Below are 26392 nucleotides of genomic sequence, written 5' to 3' on the forward strand. Positions count from 1 at the left end.
TGAACAGTAAAATACAATAGGTCAGGATTTTTTAGTTTATTAGCTTTTACTTTGTTAAGGCCGTTGTACCACAATGTTCTATGACCCGCTCAATTATATTGTTGTTTATATAAATGACCTATTAAACCTGATTTTTCTTGGTTGAATGTAAACGTTTTTTGATGACGTTGCGTTATGAGCATTCCTTTCAGTAAATTGGAACTTAGCATTTTAATTAATTTCCACACAACGAGAAAGATTTTAGAACCTAAATACGTTTTCTTATAAAATAAAGATTTTATATTTACTCAACGATATGTACATTAATGTTTCCTTATTTTTAATACTGTACTCTTAATGACGGTAATCTTCTGATTATTTTTTTAGTGATTTTTTAATTTTAATTTCTATTATGAAAATACTGTACAGACATGTATACCGTAAATTTCGAATTCTAAGATAAATAGCAAACACGTATTTTAGACTTTAAGCTGCTTATTTTTAAGTAATACGAATACAACAAAGATTGTTTATCTTTCAATACATAGACGATAGACTGATTTACTTTATTTTTAATCTATTTTAGTTAAAATATTTTGCTGTCGACCTGTTTTATTACACAAATTTCATACTGGCCAACGTGGTCAGGAGTTAAATTTGACAAACGTGGTCAGTTATTTCCGGAGTTAATATTTTGTTTATGTGTTAAATAAAAGGATTAGAATTTGATAAAGGAGTTAAAATCTGTCTAATTTACATTCATCAAGGTTTAAAAATACAATGGATAGTTTGAAAAATTGGGGATCTCAACATTACAGATTTATACAATTAAAGAAATACAAAAGAAAGATTTTCACAAGCAAAAGAAAACAAGGCTAAAATTTTTAAGTTTTAAAACCGAACATATTGTTTGTACAGAATTTCAGAAAAGCGTAAAAAGACATCGAACAACTTATTTTTAAACTTTTTAAATGTTTATTTTTTACACGTTTTCAAGGTTTTCTATATATAAAAAATTCTTATCTTACGAATAAAAAACTAAATAAGGTTAACCTCTACGTATATTCGTACATCGAGTGAACTCCTTCAGAATAATGGGTTTCAGTACTTAATTGTAATTGAAATTATAAGTACTATCAACCATGAAAGTTTGGGACACCTTTTCATGAACGCTTTGTACATATATTGCTCTCTAAGGCACAATATAATCCTACGTACCACGTTTTGTGTATTTATCTTTCATTCATTTTGCCGAGCGTTGATGAATCAGTAAGTCAATGCGTTAGTCAGGACATGTTTTGTAAAGGATGTCTTGTAATTACTGCCCAGCACTCTATAGACCGAGGCAAATTAATCTTTGTAATATAATTTTTAGTTGCATCTTGCTTAGTAATTTGTTTTTCCACATGTGTTGAGCCATAGAGAAACTACTTGATGTATTAAATGGAACTGTGTACGCTCCAACCTTTCCAATGTCTACATCTTGGCAAAACCCTTGTAAGGAATACAAATAATATTAAAAATGGAGGCCATAACATATTCTATGGTAAATGACTTAAAAAAAAATTAGGTCACTGTCAATAATTTAGAAACTTTTGCCAAAAATGGGATATGTGGTTAGACCATTATTGTTCAGTTTGATATAATTATCAAATTGTATACGAATAATACATTATTTTAAGAAAACCCCGTATGGATATAAATACATAAAATCTTGCAAGATGGGAGAAACTCTACATTTTACATTTTTACTCTGCCTCTTCTAGGGGTGTTGCCAAGATTTACGTGTTGGAAGCATGAGGAAAGCTACTGTAACTTTTCACACTTTTACATAAGTGTTAATATATTTATCATAACTAGACGGTGAACTAAATAACTGAGTTAGAAAATATAAATCGAAAATATTAATAAAGATTTAATATGAAATATTATTCTCCACTAATATTTTATGAAAGTATTATGGCACTAAATTAAGATGCTCTAGTATTATAAGTAAGACCTCGTACAGTATCGACTCTCCCCCTTACTCTGTTTGATAAGATCCTCGCACAGGCCAGTGGCCCATGAGGACGGACAGAATAAGGCTTAAAAGGGGATCGGTCTCTTTTTTTATTAAAAAAAAAAGAAAAAAAGTATTATACACGTCACATACGAGGTAAATCACAGAGAAAGGTATTTATTTGTGAATTAGCAATCACAGGAAAATGTGCGGGTGAGCAGGTTTTGGATGCGTGCTGAAGGGAAAAAGAAAGTTACTATTTGAAAGGTCGTAAAAATGAAAAGAGGTTTTTCCAGATAAGGGAAGTTATAAGTTAGACATTGTAACAAATTATCTTTACAATTTTGCAATTTTTCTCTCATTTTGTCATTCTGTACGTAACTCGCTCCCTTGCCAAGACTATCTCATCTTCAGTAGCTAGCTGCATATACTGTAGCCATTTCTCCTATAAGCCCGATCATACCATGCATTAATATCGGTCGAATGTCTCTGAACTATCCATCTCACTTTGTTTGCTACTATAATTTGTTCTAAATTCGTCAATCCACCTCCCATGTTCATTACGCCAGCCAATAAGTAGTGTTCAAGCTCCACATTACCTTGATCTTCACAAGTATATTTAGAAGCATCCGTATCTGTTGATCCTCTCACCAAACAGCTCTTTGATTGATTTTCACTTTCACCTGTTTAAAGTCATACATTTTCAGAATACGCCATTCCGCCAATCATTCCACTCCTCGATTTTTGCACTTTTGTGTTGTCGCTTTGGCTACATCCCACTTTAAAAACAAACTTCAAAGTCATAGTTAATTCATATAAATATAAAATGTAAACGAAGTCTATATGAATATTACAAAACAATACAACTTCATACAACCAAAAATATAAAAATAAGTGGGTGCTGACACGTAGACAATCAACAAGCAAAGTTCTATAACTCTATACTTGCTAACTGAATCTCTGGGGTGTGACCCAGTCTCGTCACAGTGGCAATATACCTCAGAAATCACTACCTTCTATTTTATACTATCCCAAATGCTTTATGCCAATGCCGAAATTTTATGCTTTATGATTTTCTTTCAAGAACTCACTTTGATGAAAATATCATTAATTTACATTATCGCAAATAACTCATTAGCAAACCTTACGATATTCAGACGTGCACAGCGGTTCTCAGTACTGCAAGACGTGCTAACTTTTAATCAGCTCACAGATCTTTTACCTCAATAGTACTTGTTTGAGGGTTGGCGTGCATAGCTATTTCCGACAGACCCTTCGCCATACAAAAATATTTGGGCCACTTTTAGACTTCGAACTTTAAAAGCGTCTTTTTCTAACAAATATCTTGGCATCAACACTGAACATCAGCAGGTTAAATATACTCTTGTGATAAATAATTGGTAGTAATACGATACACAATAATGTGTTTACCGCTTGCTCATACATAAAACTACTAACTCTAACGCGGAAAAGTTACTGCGGTCAAAGAGTCAGTTCCGGGTTTTTCTATTCACTACCGCACTATTTCTTTTACGGTTCCACAGTTGAGTTTATGTTGTTGGACTGACGAAGAAAATAAACATATGACTTGTAAGGGATTTTTAATAAATCTTAGATTAAGAAGGGTCTTTTCTCGGCCAACGATGATTTTTGGCGATAGGTGATTTTTATTTCTTTTATTGAGATTAAGAATATAAGTGCATACGGAAGCTTATAAGACTAAGCATCTACTTCCGTCGCTTTTTAGTCTGGTTATGGTATAATAAGCAGAGTGTGTCTTTGCCTATCCTCTAACTACAGTAACAATGCTCTACACAATATTAAAGGGAGCCAACCAGTTTAAATTATCTTACGTGCAAAAATTCACGGCATGGTGGGAATATAACAGCGTTTAAATAATATTTAAAATGCATTACTTGGTTTATTCGTCAACAGTGGAATCATAAGTAAAAATTAAATAGTATTTTTTACTTTGCAATCTATAATACACCACTGTTGAAGCACTGTATCATTTGAAATTTAAATCTGAACCACTGTTTTTGCCTCTTTGAACTTCTTTCAAAAAAGTGTTAACTGACCCCACATTTGGTATAATCTATCGTTAATATTATAACTTGTTTTCTAGAATTCTTAAATATTTCAAAATACCCTTTCTATTTTTTTCCTTAACCAAACCTTCCTTGGACTTCAATGCATGTATTAATAAAATAATTAGCCGAATCGGTCCAGCTGTTACCGTGATTAGCGCTTAGCAACACATTTAGCAATTCATAATTATTTATAAGAAGATTTAAAAATATTTTTTAGGTTAAGGAGAATGTGTCTTACACCTGAAAATTGGAAATCATAAATTAAATGTAACCATATTCTCTTGTGTAAGTTGTGACTGCATGAAGTGGTCCAGATGAAGAGTACTGTATCTGTTTAAACTTGGTGCATTTTTATAATATACATTTATTTTTTATATACAGTGGTATATAACATTTAACAAGTGATAAGTCTAATATCAATTTATAAATCATAGTTAACTATTTAGATAAACAAGTAGTATGTATTGTGAAGGACAAATATTTAAAAGATTTTTTTATTAGTTTGCAACTTTGAAAAATTGTATACCTTTGATTTAAATTGGCTTATCTGGAAACCTAATACAGTAGTAAAGATAAAAGTTGGCAAGAAACTGGTAAAGATAGATTAAACCTACTATTTGTTTTATAAAACCAATTTTAAGTCATTGTGAAGATCTATGTCTAAAGTTTTGTTTCTCAAATTTCCAATGACAACAATGTGTGTGTTATGTTGCACACTTCAAAGGCGAAGGTAGCATACATACATTTTGATTTTACAGGTGGATTTTTCTTTAATATTTTTGAACAAAAATGTTTATTTATAGTTTTTTTTATACATATGTAGTTGTAAACAATAAATGGAGGGCAGACACAATAATCAATAATATAGATATATTTTAAGACTATATATTTTTTGTGTGAAGAATATTTTTAGATATGTTTGCCATATTGCATGCCCTTTTGATTGTGATTTTGTATTGAGATCTAGATAAAATTTACTATTATATTTAATTGTTTACTCTTTTTTATAGGCTGACGAAATCGAGGCTCTGCGCTCCATATATGGAGACCAGTGGCAGAACGAAGACGAGCTAGCGGGGGCGTACCGTGTGGAGGTCACGGAGGGGAGATGTGAAGCAGCGCTTCACATCAAACTACCCCCTCAATACCCATGCAGTGCGCCCCCGCAGTACCAGCTCTCCGCTCCAGCGCTGACCCGGAGTGAAAAGCAGAGTCTCTCAGCTAGACTGGAGAATATTTATCTGTAAGTTTACTGTTTATCTATCACATGTCTCATTGTCTGCCATGGGCAGAGCTTGTGTTATATGCATATCTTCACCAACTTAGCGTCTGTGTAGTGAACCCATTCGAAGCTTTTGAAGAGGTTACGTTAAGCCACAAACTTTTTGTGAGACTGATTTATTTGGTACTTTTGTTGTTGTTGTGGTGGAATAAATTAATTCCACTGTTGAAATTCCATTTCCAGCGAACGCATAATGCCACTAACTTTGTTGGTATTAGAACGAGCTTAAAAGTATAATTTACCATGAAAACTCAGTTTATAGAAAAGTTTACTAAACATCAAGAGTAAAATTATGATGAATGATAAATCTTTACTTGCGAGTCCACCAATTGCTAATAAGCAAAACAGCGCAAAAATGTGTGTTTGCTAGTAGTAACCTGTTTGGATTAACTTGATCCGTTCACTATTGTTGCAACAAAAGAGGATTTATAGATAAGATGAAGTTTCTCAGGAAAACTGGAAATTCTTTTTCACTTGACTTTCCGAATACCTGTACTGAATATCAGATAGCAAATAACAAAAATAACCGATTCTTTTGTGTTTAACTTGTCCATGCACATTCTTTTGTTTCGTAAATCATAATACGTTTATCCAGTAAAATCACTATATAAATTTTAATTAAAATTAATAAAGTTGCTTTAAGAAAAATACACACACTGACTAGCAACAAGTTTGTGCAAGGCTTAAGCACAGATAAGCTCTGCCCAGTGCGGCTATATATATATATATATATATATATATATATATATATATATATATATATATATATATATATGTGTGTGTATAGTAAAGGTACTTGTAGTTCTTCATACTAGACAATAGTAAGGGATAAAAATCATGGGTTCATCAAAATTTTCAAAGAAACTATCCCATCCCCAACTATTGTTCTAGGTGTTATTAATAATTTTAATAATAATCAATAAAAAGACCAATGGAAATTGGTGAAATGGTGGAAAAAGCAGAGAAAATGTGCCTTCTTAAAGGTCTAGGTCTTCTTTCAAGCACTTTTTCCTATTTAAATAAGTCACTATCCTTAATTTGTCCCAACATGTAAACGAAGATGCAATAAATATCTTGTACTTTAGATCCACAGTGAATAAACTCGTAATAAAATTGCCAAAGCGACGTTTCAATATTTTAATAAAAATCTCCGTTAAGTTCATAGATAAATATTACAATTATCTTAAAGATTTCTATAAAAAGAATTTAGTGATTGGTAATGCAAGTTGATATTCATCTTTAATTTAACGAAATCCTTAATACCTGTCAATTTATTATTGTTTTGAATATAAAATAGGCTGTTAAAATCTATTGCACTAATAGATTTAAATTTATTTTATTTTTGTATCCAGTTATTATAGTAAGAGTGTTTCTTAGAAGTCATATAGTGAATACACTTTGATTTGAGGAGCTCAATGTTATACTAGGAGTATAAGTATTAAGGATTAAAAGTATTATAGTCATATAATACACATTGATTTTACTCTTGATATTATACTGAAAGTAATGGTTAGAAGTTGAATAGTGAAGACATGTTGCTTTGAGAGTCTCAGTATTATACTAGGAGGATTGCATAGAAGTAATATAATGAATAAACGTTGGTTTTATAATCTAGATATCATACTGGGAATAATGGTTATTAGTAGTATTATAGTGAATACACGTTGACTTGAGAGTCTGGATATTATACTTTGAGTAATGTTTAGAAGTAGTATAGTGACTAAACGTTGCCTTGACAATGTGGATATCATACGGAATAATGGTTTTTAGTAGTATAGTGAATACAGGTTGATTTGAGAGTCTGGATATTATATTGGGAATAATGGTTATTAGTAGTATTATAGTGAATACAGGTTGATTTGAGAGTCTGGATATCATATTGGGAATAATGGTTATTAGTAGTATAGGGAATACATATTAGTTCTATGTTTTAGGGAGAACCTTGGTGAAAGTGTCATATACCAGTGGGTGGAGGCACTAAGGGAGTTTCTCCAGAATAAATATGTCTCCAGTAATAACTTAAAATTAGTGGAAAACGTAAAAAATTCCAGCAGCCCAAAACTCAGCAACACCAATAACATGAAAATCACCCATGGGGACCCCGTCATCGACCGGAAGAGCATATTTCAGGCTCATGCAGCTCTTATAACCTCCGTGGAGCAGGTCAAGTAAGTAAACATTTATTGAATGTGTTAAATATCAATCATATTTTAAAAACGTACTTCTTTACCGTACTGATTTTTTATAATATAGTTTACAGACAAATATATCAATTATTGCTATTCATACAGATTACAAGACAGTCTAATCATAGCTAATGTCAATTTGTAAGCAGAATTTGTTTATTATTTAAGTAGCATGACGTGTGAAACAATATTGAAGTGCTATTCTAAATTTACATTTGTTATTTTTATTACTTTCACATTTCTTGCTTTCCAATTAAGTAATTGTGCATAACATTTTGTTTCCTGTATTATTAGCAATAGTTTTCAAATAGATTTTATGTCATTTAACAATATTTGATATGTTTGCATAACGTATAAAATTATGGGTTATAATATTATTCCAAGTATAGTTACAGTAGGGATTAGTTGGAACTTTACTTCAGTGGTACATTATATAATTAATAATTAGTGATAGGAAAATTTAATGATATAAAGAATAAAATACGATTTATCTATTTATAATGAATTAGAATATATATTCCAATATTTTATCTGTGCCAAGTGTTTCTAACAGACAACTCTAGGCTTGTCTTACTTCCTTACTGGAATTGATTTCTTTGTCATTGGAATTGCCCATGCCAAAATGGTGGGAAACTCCTTTGCCTTTTTTTGCCTTCAACAAATATGTCATAACTATAATTTACGAACTTAATAAATAATATCTTTGTTTACCTAATACTTCAATCCTATCTGAAAGACTCATTTCAAATTTCTACTACAAGGCTTCTTCCCAATAATTTTTTAAATAGATTAAAATCATAGATAAAATAACTTAAAATAATATTGAAAAAAATATGTATAATAAACATGAATTTTTTTTCTCAAGTGTTTACAAATGTAATCATTAATTGAATAGTTTATCAATCACAAATTTTTGTATGATCAAATCAGTTTGTATATATTACTTCAAAATTAAGAATCAAGAAAATTATTCTTTTCAGAGTCCAGATATATATATATGAATACATAAATAAATACATACACACACACACACACACACACACACACACACACACACACACACACACACACACACACACACACACACACACACACACATATATAATATATATTTATATATTACTTCAAAATATATAGAATATATAAAATTATTCGAGTTTGACTTCAATTCTTCCTATGAAACTTTATTCATTTCGCATGTACTGAAATTAATTTTGATGTATTTTAATAATAGATATTAAGGCTGTATTTGAATAGAAGACTACTATTCGATTCTGTATTCAATCCTTCCAAATAACCTTTCTTTAGGTTTAACAAGTCCTAAACGTAAGACTTGTTATTTTAAAAAAAGTATAATTATATCTAAAATCTCATATTTCTGCGTGGGGGGAGAGGAGGAAAAATTAAAACATATTGATGCCAACAAAAATCGTTGACGAACTCATCCAAAATTGAATTAGAAAATTTAATATATTTTTGTGTGGTGTTAAATATATTTTTTAAATTTATTAACCATAAAATAAACGGTAACATATAACAAGTAATATTCGAAATTTCATAACCCAAATTTAGTCTCGGAAAGAAAGTTTTCTCTCCAAAACGATTAACTGTCGATTATCACTGCTCAGACGATATTCAGCTGAAGATCATTTTTACAGTTTCAGTTTCTAGAGTTAAAGATCCTGGCGAATAATGAATAACGGTAAAATGAAGAGGTCTCTGAAATAATTAAAGTCAAGACATTATCACCAAATTGCAGTCAAACCTGTTCAAGTGTAATAACGGTTATGTTTAATAGCTGTTTTTGTCCATGTCTCTGTAGGCTTTGCTTTCAAAACTTTTTTTATCCATTCCTTAAAAAGTTTTAAAAAAACAGGACGCTTAATTCAAAAGAACTGGGAACCCAAACAATGGTATCTTTAATTATGCACTAGTATATTAAGAAAGGAACATATCGTGCTGTATTATTAATTTGTTGAATGCGCGAACAATACTAGACAATTTTCCATAAATACAGCTTTTAGGCTTGGCTCAAGGGTATGTTTTGAACATTTAAAACTACATTAGTAGTTGTAAATTTCTTTATAGTTTTAAGACTAATCTTTATATTTTAATAACTGGTTTTATCTACTAAAAGTTTCACTAACTACTGCTGCATTACAAATTATTCCTTGCATCTTTTATATTCTTCTCTCAGTTAATAAAGAATGATACATTCACTTGTTTAGCTAAAAATGATATCTAATTTACTTTAGTAACCACTACTGACTGTATAGGGAGGTGTTGTCGACGTTGCTGGCCAACAAAAAGATCGGCCAAGCAACGCATAACATTTATGCGTACAGAGTGCTCCACGAGGGTTGCATGCATGAGCAATGCGACGATGACGGGGAGAAGGCTGCTGGGGGGCGACTCCTTCATTTACTGCAGGTAGGCAGACTCAAACATTTATATCAAACAGAAGATCGGCTAAGCAACTCACAATTTATACGCGGACAACTCAAACGGTGGTAAACTAAAAATATTCATATAGTTTAAATAACTGGTTAACTGGTTTACTGGTTATTCAGAAACAAAATTCCATACCTTTTAGTACATTTAGATCATTTTAAAAATACTAAGAATTGAAGAGCTTTTGTTTAAGATTTATTTTCAACGATGCTAGACTTTAAAACAAGTTTTTTCCGGAAGTTTTCATCACTAAATATTGCACAAACAGAATAATGTTAAAAATTGGAATTTTCTATGTTTAAAACAATCATCAGGCTTACAGTTAAACATAAACACAAATATATATCCAAAGTATCTTGACATTACATTATTTTGTGATAGGAATGTTTGACATGATGTTAATCGGAATATCAAAGCAAGCCTAATAATTAAGAATCCACTCTTATATTATGTTATATTTTGTTGTTTGTTGCAGGCTACGGGGGCCACCAACGTGATTGTGGTGGTGTCTCGCTGGCGTGGAGGAGTCAACATTGGCCCAGACCGCTTTCGCCACATTAACAGTGTGGCGAGGCAGGTACTGCTGCAGCTGGGCTTCGTTAAGAAGAAGTAGCGACAAGATCCTTCTGATACGCCAGAGAAGTGTGTACGCACGTGTGTGTGTGTGTGTGTGTGTGTGTGTGTGTGTGTGTGTGTGTGTGTGTGTGTGTGTGTGTGTGTGTGTGTGTGTGGTGTTATTACTTAATTATAGACTTAAGATAACTTTTATTTTTTGGACGTTTTATGTACGGTTTTAATTGATGTTTTGTATCCCTATGTAGGCTATTTATTAGTGGTTAAATTTTTTGTATTTCAGTTTTGCCATTATCTCTAATAATTGTTTTTTTTTTTCACTCTTGCCACCATCAAAGCATACCTACTAGCACTAATAACAATTATAAAAATCTGGATTCTTTTTTATGTCTTTGATAATAAGCTGTCCAGCTATTAACATTTACAATTTTAAATCCCAGTGCATATATAGCCGCATTTGTAACTCACTGATAGAGTATAAACAATTCTAACCCACTTCTAGAAGTGCTGAAATACGGAATTTTTCACACGTCTTTTACCATCAAACCACCGAAAAAAGTCTGAAAACTGGAAATGTTTACTTTTAAACCTCTCAAACTAATTCACAAACCTTCGTACTTTTCGAACTTGCATGTATTTATTTGAAGCCCGATAGCGGGCGAACTGTTATAGCTAGCTCGCATATGACAGAAAATCGTCAGTCATGAATAAAGTGATCTGCAATAAAAGTCCAGTGGATTTTCGATCTATTTCTTTCGGTTTTGGCTGCAAAACGCAATTAAGTGTAAATTAAACATTTACCTTCTGCGCTCGATAGCGGCCGAGCCGTTGGCCGTAGCTCAAAACAAAATTTTCAACAGGTTTAGCAAATTACGTCATCTACAAAAAATAACCTGTAACATTTTGCCCTATCCACAATGGTTTAGCCTAAGAATGCGTTTAAATGCATTTATTATGTAAGTTATACGTGAAACGTGTTATTTTGGGCTCCATTGCAGCCGAAATATCAACTGTAGCACGGAACGAAAATTTGTTTTTATATTAAATAATTATTTCTACAAAAAAGGTTATGTTGCCTTTTGCTGTATCTCTTTTTGTTTAGCCGCAAAACACAATTAATTGGAAAACTTTTGAAATTTTCACTTAAACATTTACGTTCCGGGCCCGATAGCGGCCGAACTGTTGGTCGTAGCTCAAAACAAATTTGCAATGGAATTTAGCAGATCGCGTGATCTACAAATATAGGTCTAGTAACATTTTATCCTATCATCAATGGTTTTCCTGAAAAATACATTTAAACGCATAATTTTTAGTTTTACTTGAAAGTTGTGATTATAGACTACGTTGCAGCAGAAAATTTAACTTTATCACGAAATAAACAATTTTATTTTAATACAAAATAATAAGTTCTAGGATAAAGGTACAGTGGCTTTTTGCACTATCTTCAGTATTTGGATAATATATATTAATATTTTGTAACTTTAACGTGAGAAATTTGTTTCTGTAGCCTATAAGAGCCAAATCGTTGGTAAAAATTGTTGTAAATATACATAGACGAGATCTACAAAAAATGTCAAATAGCTTTTTGTCGTATATAGTTTCGTTAACCTGGAAAACGCTCTCAATGGCAAAGTCTTAGTCTTGAATTGCCAATTTATGGAGTTAATTTATATGCGACTACAATTTGTGTTGTTTAATCCGGTTCTAGATTGAATTTGTATTACCACTTTAACTAGTGAGTTTTACCCATTTTGCTGTGTCGATATAACATATATCATCGATAAATTTCCCTTGGAAAGGAACCACGTATTCTTTAACCCCCGATAAAATTAGTCCTCCCTCCCGGGAATTTTCTGGTATGATCTGATAAACTCCTGAGTAAATAAAATCCGCTGATCAACTTAAGAATATGATAAAGAATACTGACTTAGATTAAATATTTTTCGCGTATCAAACAGATTGTCTCATAACGCATGTATAATTTAATTTTTTTTAGAACAACAAATAAAATATCTAACATTATTAAATTATATTTAATTTAAATCACTCTTGCTTCATACTTGTTGTATTTGTAAATACATTTTGGTGCTATTTATGAAAAATGGGTTTTATTTTATATAAGCCAGACTATACGTTAGTGGAAAGTATATAATAGTTACTATAATATAAACCAGACTGTCCATTTGTGAAAAGTATGGAAGAATTACTATTATATAAACTAGACTGTACGTTTATGGAAGAGTTATTATTATATAAACCAGACTGTACATTTTTGGAAAATATAGAACACTTACTAATAAATGCACATACGTCGACAGTCTACAAAACTCTCCTAAAATGAGTTTTAAGTGAAAATGCAAGGGCTGAAATTAATTATCATTTTGAGAAAATAATATTCCTACCAGGAATTTGGACTTTGTATTTTGCTAAGACCTCAATTATTTCCAAGAGTTTATGCAGTCTTTTGGCTTATTATCTGAGGGCTAGTGTAATTTTTTCTCAGCCAATAAAATGTTCTTGAACACTTCCAAGACAGACTATTCATTTTTACTCTCAAACATATAAAACATTTTATACTTCACTTTTTACGAATAACACATTGTTAATGACTCATTAACAACAAAGTCCCGTGGTATTTAGTACATACGTTACATACACCAAACAGACAAAGGTTAGTCATCGAAACAGCAGAACCTCAAATTTCTAACAAGTTAGACTAATGAACAGTTTGGGTCTTTAGAACTAATTTATTTAAGACAGTTACTAATATAAACTATTTTCGTTCTTTATATTTCCATTCATAGTTTTTTAACCCAATCATGTCGGTACAAAATATTTAACTTTATGGTTAAACTTTTGGTTTCTGGAGGAAACATTGTATGCTTTGATTGCATTTTTTGGCGTTAAATAACCGTTGTTTAATTTTGTGCCAAAACCACGGTGATGGCGTTTTATTCAGCAAGACAAAATTCAAAAACCTAATACTAACTCCAAGTAGTAAAACTGTATTTTTAAATTTAATTTAACACAGGAAATATGAAAAAATCACAATCTGGTCGCAGTGATAGTACGTAGATCATCATGAGATTCCGTAATATGTCGTGTAAAGGGATTGACAGACCATTCTCTGTCGGTCCATTTAAGGTTAAGAGTAACCCATGAATGATATATTAAAGCGTAGACAAGTTACAAATTATACCGGTCCATTCCGATTATTGATATTACAGTCTTCTCACCATAGGTTCAATACGGAGTGCGAAATTCATGGAGGAATTTAGGTACATGAACGTTTTTTTGACCGATGCATTTAAATATTTGAGATATTACAAGATAAACCAAACACCTCAAAAGAACATATTTTATTAAGATCCCATAGATAGCTAAGTAGCTACATCTTTTCAACCAAGGTGTCACTAGCAAATTTCCGGGGACAAACGAAGTTAACATGAGATGACAATATGTAAGTGTTTATGATGTACCGGTATGCTCATCTTACATGTATGTGTAACATTTACCTAACCATTGGCTATTGGGCCACCATTTATAAAGTTCACAGTCAATCCTTACAGATACGGTCGAGTTTTAATTCGTAGTTGTGAGAGAAATGTGTCAATTTGAAGGTTATATGGGTTACCTATGTGTTCAAAGGGTGACTAATTTTGTACGAGTAGTAAATTACAAGGACAGCTCATTGTGGAGACACCTGAAGTATTTAAATTTTGCTCTACAGGGCCATCATGATTCTTACAGTAGTATTTTCTTAGGAACAAACATTTACTACTCGTAAGAAAAGACAGTAAACGTTACTAATCCAAACTATTTTTCAATTATCTGAGCAGGAAAAAATCCTAAATTCCGTACGCGTTGTTACCTAGTATATTAATTGTTAAGGAAGTGAATAACTCATTATAAGGGGAGATAGTGAGGGAATAGGGAGAAATTGCATTACTTATTGAATTATTTATTTATTTGTGATTGGTTAATAAATCTTTAATCCCCGATAATCGTGTTTGGCATGCTTTAACAAGTGTAACAATTAGCAATATACAAAATTACGAGTAAATAACATTGCATTCTAGTATTAGAATTCCATTACTGTACATCTTAGTATTAGTGTCGATAGTGTGTACATGATGTGAACTGATGAGCTGTGATTCTACGCATCATCAGTGATAAGGTGATAATTAATATTTATTGAGTTACACTGCTCACATGTTAGTATTAGTGTCGATAGTGTTTACATGATGTGAACTGACGAGCTGTTATTCTAGTCATCATCAGTGATAAGGTGATAAGTGATAGTCACTGAGTTACAATGCTCATATGTTAGTATTAGTGTCGATAGTGTGTACATGATGTGAACTGACGAGCTGTTATTCTAGTCATCATCAGTGATAAGGGGATAAGTGATAGTCACTGAGTTACAATGCTCACATGTTAGTATTAGTGTCGATAGTGTGTACATGATGTGAACTGACGAGCTGTTATTCTAGTCATCATTAGTGATAAGTGGATAAGTGATAGTCACTGAGTTATACTGCTCACATGTTAGTATTAGTGTCGATAGTGTGTACCTGACGTAAACTGATGAGCTGTTATTCTAGGCATCATCAGTGATAAGGTGATAATTAATATTTACTGAGTTACACTGCTCACATGTTAGTATTAGTGTCGATAGTGTATACATGATGTGAACTGACGAGCTGTTATTCTAGTCATCATTAGTGATAAGTGGATAAGTGATAGTCACTGAGTTACAATGCTCATATGTTAGTATTAGTGTCGATAGTGTGTACCTGACGTAAACTGATGAGCTGTTATTCTAGGCATCATCAGTGATAAGGTGATAATTAATATTTACTGAGTTACACTGCTCACATGTTAGTATTAGTGTCGATAGTGTATTTATATAGAAACAGTTAAGTTTTATTGTTGGAGTTTTCTGACTAGTAGTCGAAATACGAATCATTTCGTGCTTCATATTTACACTGCATATATAGTATCAATTAGTAATAAATACTTGAATATAATTTGAAAATGATTTATTGATATTTGTTAAATAAATGTTTTATTGTTTATATAGTGTGTATTCTGTTTTAATTTAATGCCTTGTTCTGTTTTTTAAGAACCTGGATTATTATTTTTTTTTTTATTCCTTTAAAACACCGTACTGAAGGGAGTAAAGAATGCATTTTGAAATTCAATAGTATTAATAATCCATTTTTAATTATGAATTTTGATCTTTTTAATCTTTTAAGTTCAATCTTTAAATTAAAACTCTGTGTGTTTCATTTTGCAAGAAGCGTTACGAAGAAGCATACATGATGGTTTTTTATAAACGAATAAAAAATATTAGTGTCTGACTTGAAGAGTGTAGCTAGGAAATAAAACACTAAACGTGACATATCACTTTCTCTCTACAGTTATTGGAGAATTAGAGTCTTTTAAACCTATGGTGTCAATGTTTTCACTAAATATTTGAAATGACAGTGTCAGCGGAGTTTTCTAGGTTTTACTGTGACATTCCTTGTGTCAGAAGTTGACAAGTGACATCGACGCCGATGTGGTGCAACTCTCTTAAGATTCTTGGAGTCAATAATTTACTTATTCAATCAAACTTTTCCTTTGATGTTCTTGTTGTTTTGATCTGATGAATCCCGGTGCAAAGAATTACATTGTTTACATTATAATTAGATAACAACATGTGTTCGTAACGCTTCTTGCAAAATGAAACACACAGAGTTTTAATTTAAAGATTGAACTTAAAAGATTAAAAAGATCAAAATTCATAATTAAAAATGGATTATTAATACTATTGAATTTCAAAATGCATTCTTTACTCCCTTCAGTACGGTGTTTTAAAGGAATAAAAAAAAAATAATAATCCAGGTTCTTAAAAAACAGAACAAGGCATAATTATAATATAAACATGTTATAATTAGCTTGGCATGTTTAATGTAACTGGTATCTTCATGTAAACCAAATTTTATGGTCCAAATTACATCAAAGATTTGCTCAAACAATTAATAATAAATTGGCTTTCCTGGGTAGACGTACATAGTTATTTAGTTAAATAAATCAAAATATAACAATATAGATTAGAACACCTTAATCCTCATTTCAACAGTGTTATACCTTGTGGTTATACAACGTGTCAGCTATAGCTTTCTGGTGTCGAAATGTTATTGACTTTTAATAGAGATGTAATATAATAACTGAACTATGAAGTCTTGTTAAATTAATTCTGTAAATGAATTGATAACAAAGTTCGGTGTACGATTCCCCGCCCCTCGTTATAATCCTCATCAAGTTTTAACAACTTATTCGTGGAAAATCCTGGTACTGCCATTTAAAAAGGGTTTCGAGTTACTTGATTATATAATTTCACCATAGGGCATAATTTTAACATTTGTTTAAAAATCTCTAGAGGCAGAACATCCGCAATAGACAATTTGAAATATTAATCGTTATTATAACCCAGCACCTGGGAGCTCTCCGATTAGGGTCCTGCCAGAGACTGGAACCTGTTAGGGGCCAGGAAAATTTTGAGTTTTCAAAAAGGCGAAAAGCTCTAAGAAGACATAGTATTTGCTACACTTCTCAAAGGACGATAGTTTCCAGGATTCAGCAGCTACAAGAGGACGAGAGATGTTAGAACTCGGGACCTGCCAGAGACCGGGACCAACTAAAACGTGAGTGCTGTCAGGGCTCGGCCCTACCATATTTCCGAAACTGTAGGAGCTTAGGAGAACGAGAAATGCCTAAAGATCGGTTTTATAGAAGTTATGAGTTGTCAAAAGCAGAGCTATCAAAGACCGGATGCTCCTAGAGTCTAGAGTTATTTCAGGGGTAGTGTAATTTAAATTCTAGATTGTATCAAGAATCAGTCATTTTATTGCCCGGAAGTTCCAATATACCAGTTTTATGACCTACAACGGTAATCTACCATATCTTTTGACTGGTGAGAAAAGTAAAGTTTTAAATTTGACTATGTACTTGTTTTCAGGTACAGACATGGCTGATAGTCAATCAACTTCCCGTAACGTAATCGTTAACAGTGCAAATGTTTCTAATTTCAAGCTATATGTCTTTCTCTCAAAATAATGGTCAATGATTAGTTGAAACTAGTGTAAAAATAGATCAGTCGGGAGCACATCATTGGATGGTAATTGACAAATTCCAGGATTAACAGTGTTAAAGGTAACGTACATTAGCTACGCGTAAATCTGAAATTTAAAAAATCATTAAAAAACTTAAATTTTTTATTAGATAATATAAACAGAAAAATTTTCTAGATGGTTACATTTAACTACAACGGCACCATTCCTAATATTATAACTTATTGAACAGTGTACTAGCTTCCACGAGTAATTATTTACCTAAGTACAGCTTACGTTCCGCAGAGAGTTGGGCTGCTAAATTATGCAGAAAGCAAGGAACCTGTTAAGTAATTAATCAGCTTTAAACAACTTAGCATCTCTCGGTGGCTCAAATATCGTATTCCAAATCAAGACCACTTTTTGGTTAGCTGCAAGTGTATTCCCAATTTATATTATAAGAATTCAGTGCAGAGTGACCTGATTTTTTACTTGTTATATTTTTTACACACTTAAGGTAAAGTCTAAATTTGCTTGAATTGATTGTGTGCCCAATCATGTGTGGTTTAATATAGTTTGGATTATCATTATTTTGATATAGCATTGTATTTTTTAAGAGTAATATAATCAACTCCAAAGCATTAAAGCTCCTCTTTTACTGCAGAATACAACAGTTCCAAGCCATTCACTATCAATGTAAGCACGGCAGTTGGTTAATCTGAAGTGTCATAATTGCGTAGATGCTAAAGCTGTATAATTTAGTGCGTATAGGATAGCATAGTATGTATATTATGTTCCAATAAGTTACAAAATATACATGAGACTCCCTTGACACATCACATCAGCTGTCGTCACACTTCTGCTGTCACCTTACATCCCCTGACACACCGCGGTGTCAAGGTTAAGTTTTATGTTCCTATACCTTACTCAACACGATTGAGAAAGTCGGTTTTCGGCGTATTCAGCTATAAAAATATCGAATTCGTCTGTTTTAGATTTTTATCTGTTTCATATCATCCAATTTAGAATTCACTAAAAGTTGCGTGTCTGGTGGTGGATTTTTCTCTTACCAATAATTTCTCTCATGCTTTCTAAAGAACTAGGTTGTTTGCTTATACGGAGTACAAGGGATCTAGGCTTCTAGACCATTATTACACTCGTATAGCACCCTACTAAAATCTTTTAGAACGTCCTTTTTAATATATTATAACCAGTTTTAAATAGGTTTTAAATCATTTGAAATAGCCCGTTGATTCGAATTAGTTTTGTTTTAAATTTTATTTTACAAAACAGAAAAGTCCAGTTTTTCTCATAAGATTAATTCCCCACACCACATTTTCCTCTTTGCCGTCGTTAAAATGTTAGTCCACTGTACTTAATCGTTTCGTTTATACATTATTTTATCCTATGATTTTCTTGTTGTCAACGTGTTTATCCTTAAGACCAGTGTAAAAACTTTCGCTAACGCTCAGCCAAATTCCATAGAGTAAAACACATACTAGTATACCTGTCAATGGTCCTCATACGTACATCGTAAGAAATAGTAAGTCTATAGGTAAATTTGTTATCGAGACACCTTGTGGACAAAAGAATAAAACAAAAATAAAATCAAATGATATGTTTCTAGTCCCTCGAATGATAGGCTTCGCTAATGCTCAGCCTATAAAATGTGAAGGCCTCGTTTATGATAGGATCGTTAGCGAAATTGCGTAATATTCTAAAAAATTAAGTTGTAATGACATTAATATGCAGATTTTATTATTTACTCAAAGGTAAGTAAACAATAATTACACTTAGTAAATATTTAGTTTTTCATACTGTGATACGTTACACTGTAAACGTATATGTTTGTATTGTTAACAATTGCTGATTATTTACTAATTAACTCAGAGTTTCTGTTTTCCGACCTCTTATAAATGAAGGGGTTTCAAGTGAAAATACTTGAGTGCATGCAAAGTCAGGTAGGTATCAGTAATGAAGTGTATGAAGATTATTTTCTGCCAGTAGCAGAGTATTCTTTTGAATTAATGCCAATTTCCAGCACAATTAAATTATTACTCTACGTTTAACATTTATCTGAACCATACAGCTAAAGATATATACAAATATTTTAGATTTTCTGAAGAATATTAAGGGTTTTTACAATTTTGTGGCTTTCTTATTACAAATCACACAAATATCACTATTAGAAAATGTTACGAGCAAGCTAAAATACAAAAATTAGTTTAAAAAATACGAATAAACTAATCCTTAAATGTTGTAAATTTTGCTTTTGGAATTAAATTTTTCAATATAAATGTGACAAAATCCACCATCGGTTCGTGGAAGGATTTTTTTGAAAAGCCGTAGCTCGAGGGTCGAAATACAAAATGTTATTTTAAAAAACAATTATGAAAGTCCAAATGAGCTTTAACCAAGCATAATCTTTAACCAAAATTGGTCTGTAGTTAAAATGTAACATTTATATTTCTTTAATGCTCTATAAATCTCAATGGTAAAATTCTGTATTATGTACTGATGTTAAGCTGATGTGCCTTACCATCAGGTGTGTAAAGGTGAATCTCGAAATGTCTAATTAAACTCTTTCGTCTCCACCACGTGAATGATCTTCGGATGAATGGGCTCTATATGTATTTTGCAAATTGGAAGTCATATGTTTCATAAAAATCTTTGCGTTAAGTGAAATTAATGTTTTTATCAATTAGATAAATGAGAATATATATAACGAACTATAGAATTTAATTAGCTACTTAAAACATTAATGGGTTCTCCCGACTAGTTTTTAAATACGCGTACATCATGTCGACGCTAATAGTCAAAATGAAATTACTTTTAAACAAAAATAATATCAGCAATTCCGTTCCGACATTTTGTTAACTCCAAATTAATAACCCGTTTCACAAAATTGCAACTCGTAATTTATTTTAATTTTAAAAATCTTTTTGTTTAACTTCTACAAGCTTTAGATAGATGATTACTTTTTTTTAACTTACGGGCTTTAACATCTACCCTGTTTCAAAGAAGTCATTAGATTATTGCAATATGCAACTTATTCAATAACCAAAGCTCTGAAAACATATGGACTTTACTGGTTATCATTAGTGTTATAAGTATGAACTAACGAATATTTATTCCTGATCTAACCATAAGGAATATCCGGCCAAGGACCTGTGTCTGGTGTCACATGATGTCTGGGAGTTTGTCCAATAACTCCCGCATTATGGCATTTCTCGGTTTATGTGAGCCACAAAGCTCATAGTTTTTGTGAGTTTTACTTTTTAAACATTTACATTATTGACAATTAAATCTATGCGAGTAGTTTCATTTTAGCTTCCCGATACACAATTCTATAAACTCCTGGCTTTTAGAAGATTTCTGGCACTGGGAGTTCCAAAATCATCACGGATATTCGAGATTTTGGCCTCTAAGAGAATCTGGACTAAATGCTAAATTGAATCTAAAAAAAGACTCAGTCTCTTGAAGTTCATACACTCTTGGATTTTCCAACAACTGAAGATGAACACCCGACTTATGGACCCTGGAATGGGGCGAGGCGTTGAAGTCTGGTAGAAAACGTCTTTCGGTCCCGCAGTAGAGCCGGATCTTCAGTGAAAGCTTCCTCTTGCACGGTCTTGAAAATTTGCAGCTGGGCGGAGTCCCGTTCTGTCTTGGAGAGAGGTCCGAAGTGGCGGTTTAATGAACGACAGTTGTGGATAAAACGCAAGACGTAGGCCATCACGTGCAACAATTTCCTCCAGCAAGAGTACTAGATGAGAAGGTCCTACGTAGGCGGTGCTGTGGCCAAGGCAATGACAGGAGTGGAATGCTTCAGTTCCCCTAGCTCCTCCAGAGAGACCGAGTCCAGGCTGGAATCAGTATCTGGCCAGGCCGAGGAGGGGAGACGCAACCAGTCGGGTCCATGCCACCAAAGGGGATGATCCACCAATTGAGAGCGAAGGATCCCACGGGAGGCGCAGTCTGCAGGATTGGAAGCCCTGGGTATGCAGCGCCAGCAATCCACAGCCACCAGCTCTTGAGTTTGCGCCACACGATTAACCACATAGGTTTTAAGGCGATAAGAAGGTGTTTTGATCCACGCGAGGGTCACAGTAGAGTCGCACCAGCAAACAATAGAACCAAACTTGCGGGTGGGAGCTAAATGAGTAACACAATATTTCACAAGTTGGGCCAGGAGATGAGCTGCGCATAGCTCCAGTCGGGGCAGCGTCACTCTTTTGAGAGGAGCGACGCGAGTTTTAGCCATAACTTGTCTTACGTGCACCGTGTCATTGGAGGTAGAGCGGATGTAGACTACAGCAGCATAGCCTAGTTCTGAGGCGTCAGAGAAACCGTGCAAGTCCCAGTGAGTAACAGCAGAGTAGGGGTTAGCACGAGGAATTGTAATAGTAGCAACGTGCTTAAGTTCAAATAAAAAGGCGTGCCATTTTTGGTATATTTCTGGAGGGAGCAGATAATCCCAATCTATGCCAGAAATCCATACGAGTTGCATGATATGTTTTGCGAGCATTATACAAGGCGCCAAAAAACCACAGGGGTCATAGACTTGAGAAATGAGACTTAACACTTTACGGTTAGTGGGGTTTTCACAAGAAAAATTAAAATTAAACGTAAAAGTGTCAGTCAGAGGGGTCCATTTTAGGCCCAAAATAGAGAAATGAGGCTCCTGAGAGGGTTGCAGAAAAACAGGGATTTCCCGATGATCTTCAGGAAGGTGTTGCAGAAGTCTCGAAGAGTTCGATACCCACTTCCGGATCTACATAATTAAATTCATTTTCAAAAAAATGCCCAGGTAAAATAATTTCTTTAAAATATCCTACGTTGTAAAATATAGATATTTAAGATAAATCGTTTTAAAACTTTTAATTATTATTTTTTCTAAGATTGTAATTCTTATATATGACAATTATATACCCTAAAAGAAAGTAATACCAAAATCACATAGCACACTTTTAAACTTAACGCAAAGAAATATGTGTTTTTAAAGAATTAATTTGCACAAAAAATAGCGACTCACAACTAAAAAAGCTTTCAGAAGAAAATTATTAATAATATCAATAGGTCCAAGGCTACCCAATCACACAAGGGAAAAAAGAATCGGGAAGTACCATATTCTTACGATGGCTCGAAAACTACCAATAAATACAATGTTAATATTATTGAATGGTAACGCAAAAGAAGAAGAATATTTTAGAGGCTCGATTAAAAAGGACCACTTCACACTAGGCAGTAAAGACGCCGAACACACTGATTTTATCAAGAGTTCACCAGGTTACATATAATGAGTTTATGAACAGTGCATATTCAAATAAAGTGCAGAAAATAAACAGTTACCTTTGTTTTCATGAGGGGTAACCGTAGTCTGCTGTTGTTGAGGGCCAGTTTGTGATCAGGAAGTGTGGAAATAGGCTGCTGTCTTGTAGGCAGGCGTGAAGACGGAAGATGTCCTTCACGGATTCACTCACTCACAATACGACCGCAAACGAATAGTTCATAATACTGTGGCCAGTCCTGTAGAGCACGGTAGACGCGGGTGTCCGGGAAAAGAGACTTTCTGGTAGAGATTGCCAATCCAGAGCACTGACTTTAATGTTAATGTAAATGTGCAACAAATAGAGATAAAATCTAATATTTAAATGAGAGAGTAACACATGGGGCATAAAGTCACGTGTTGAGTAAGTATGGTCAGCAGTGGCTAGAATGCTAAGTGCCCCAGGCGGGACTGAGAGTATACTGAGCAAGCGTGCCGTCGCTTGCAAGGTGGGCAACACGGAGCCTTGATAAGTCAACCGTTGTGATTGGTTGGTGAGTGTACCAGATATAGAAGAGATATAGAATTAATGCAGTATATACAGTTTAGTAAAATAAAGGCAAATATAGTGTATAAATTGCCCAACAAATATATACATAATTATTGTTCAATAAAAGTAGCCTTTTCATATTAGGCAATAAAAAACAAGTTATTTAACGCAATAATACTTAACAGCAGGATTACTTAATATAATTATATAAAATGAGGGAAGCTTGTAAATACACAGTGTGAGCCACCACCCAAAATACCAAAAGGACAAAGTTGTAACAATGACTAAAAATTCCAATTCCATTTTCCAGAAAGGTATCCCAAGTTCCATCCCTCCATATTTATACACTATACACTAAATAGAGTGTGTCAAAACGTTAACCCACACTGCATACCGCCCATGTTCATTGATCCGCTTAATAAGCTATTTCATTAGAGTATTATTAAATGCAAATATATGGAAATAGAGAAGGCTGTAGTAATCATCATACATTACCTACATATAACTCGTACAATTTTCTATATATCACGTTTGCCAGCTTGGTAAGCTATTTTATAGGAGAATTACTTATTTAAAATATATGGAAAGATAGAGAGCCTTAATAAACGCCATACTTTACCCAAGTACAAGACGTACAATTTCCTCTTTCACTGTAACTCATTTGGTTTCAGAGAAAATCCCTAAAAACTTAAGCACTTTTAATATTAATTTACACATAAGTAGAGTAATAATTTTGGGTGTATTCTATACTGCAAATAGAAATATTATGAGAATTTAGTGTCATAGCAAAACAAATATTTATTTATCTATATAAAACAAAAAATCTTATTTTGTGTTTAGTGGACCTTCTACAGAAACGCTGACTGTTACTGTTGTACTTGCAGTAGCTCTGACGAAATTCTTCCTCATAACTTCATCGAATATGGCTCCCAGAACAAAAATACACCAAGTTGTAATGTGTGTATACATAAATATCACCAACATACATGGGCCAGCTTTGTACACCATTTTATTCTCGTATTGGCCGTTTAAAATTTGAAAAAGTGTAATTATAAATTTACGAGGGAACTTAGAAAAAGTTTGAAAGTTTGTTTGTATCTCGAGGACTATTAACATTTAATTACATGTAAAATCCTAAAAGAAATAAATTAGTGAAGTTTTACTCTCAAAAATATTTAATATATATCTGTTGAATGAGCCGGAAGCGCTACTTAGTATTACACATGTTTATTTAGTTCATCTTAGTATCCGAATAACTTATAATGTGTATTATAAAATAATTTATATATGTTTTGTAAACTAAAATTACGTACTGCTTTAAAAAATAAACTATTAAAGAAATTTTTCCTTAAACATTTTTGAATTTGAATATTTTATTTTATCCTTTTAATAAACAATAACAAGAACTGCGTTTGAAACTTTAACGTTTTCTGATTATGTAGTATATCTTTGGATATAAATGTTTCAATAAGGAAATTTATAACTTATTAGAGGCTTATGTCTATGCATCTTTTGAAATATGTTATTGAATTTATTAATTATTATTTATTAACAATTTTTATTTAATAACTCTTACTACAGGAAGAGTAATCATTAATAATTAGTAAAAACTTAATTTGACATTTGATAGAATTCCGATAAACCTTCATGATTGAAAGAACTTATTGGTAATCAAGAGAAACGCTTACATTGAAACACCGATTTTAACATTTCACGATAATGTTTTAGTCAATATTTTAGCTATGAATGATTACGTATTATACAACCACGACATCTATTACTCTAATCTGCTTACTTAAAAATATAATCTGTAATTACTAGGCATAGTAGAGGAAAAAACGAACTAATCCGTTTAAATTTTATTATTTTACTGCCATAATGTTCAGCAGTTCCCAAATACAGTTATAAACTTTTCACATTTCTACTGAAAAGAACCTACAGCTGAAATTAAGGAACTTATTAGTTGCTTATTAGGGTAACTTACCAATCGTGGTGGGACTGAAAAGATATAATTTCTGTATGTCTGTTAGTCTGCCCTCAGGATATCTCAAAAAGGAATTGACTAACAGGCTTGAAATTTTGTATGAAGTTTGTTTTATGTGTAAGAAAACTGAGTTATATTATGGTGCATGTCACTCCATAACGGCTACGAGAAAATAGTACAATAAATATATTTGTAAAGAAACTCTTGCACAAGAGACATACGTATTAACAGATGTAGAATATTTATCCTAGCACATATCATTTTATATTGACATTTTGTGTACAATATTATTACTTAAAGAGCTATATGATACCAAATGTATTGACTAAAACTGTGAGTCACGTGGCAAGATATATCGAGAATGAATTTTTTGTAGACTTTCAATTTTGTACGAAACTTAATTTAGGCACTTAAACAAAATGATCAATGAATTTGTTATGTTGCTTGGAATTGCGGATGAGCGCAGTTGAAGCCTATCACTTTTCAGATTGACGCAACTTTGGTCAGGAATGTAAACATATATTTGCCTTATGATTGTCGTTATATAATGAAATGAGCATGACGTTCTGCAATAAACTTCAGCGAAACTGTTATGCTGTTCATTTCGAGGCGTACTTTTTGTGATTATAACACCAAAAATGACAGTTGATTAATTTGTGGAGTTAAATTTTAGTTCATTTATATCTGAACCTAATATCTATTTCTACTTCTTAATGCAAGAAAATATTTAAATAGTTTCCAGTTGCGAATAGTACAAATGTATTTTGAAACTTGAATTGTACCAGTATTGAACACATATAGATGAACACTTATAAATTAATATAAATAAATAATAAGAATATTAAGATTAAACGCAATTCGGGTTCCTCTGAGTACAACATCTGAGATCTGACACTTGTTCACCTACAGAGTCAATAAGACCACATCTTCAA

The 26392-nt window shown here is 32.5% G+C and overlaps 1 protein-coding gene across 1 annotated transcript in view; it reads left to right on the forward strand.

Annotated features, from left to right (window-relative positions):
* The window catches only part of LOC124365383 (protein IMPACT-B-like), a 32011-nt gene extending 21411 nt beyond the window's left edge, over nucleotides 1–10600 (forward strand). Inside the window, exons 2-5 of the mRNA XM_046821360.1 lie at nucleotides 5079–5311; nucleotides 7285–7518; nucleotides 9813–9966; nucleotides 10463–10600. Of these exons, the coding sequence (XP_046677316.1) occupies nucleotides 5079–5311; nucleotides 7285–7518; nucleotides 9813–9966; nucleotides 10463–10600 (759 nt within the window). The remainder of the gene's footprint in view (nucleotides 1–5078; nucleotides 5312–7284; nucleotides 7519–9812; nucleotides 9967–10462) is intronic.
* The last annotated feature ends 15792 nt before the right edge of the window (nucleotides 10601–26392 follow it).

Source organism: Homalodisca vitripennis, chromosome 6 (assembly GCF_021130785.1).
Source record: "Homalodisca vitripennis isolate AUS2020 chromosome 6, UT_GWSS_2.1, whole genome shotgun sequence".
In the NCBI taxonomy this organism is placed as follows: Eukaryota; Metazoa; Arthropoda; class Insecta; order Hemiptera; family Cicadellidae; genus Homalodisca; species Homalodisca vitripennis.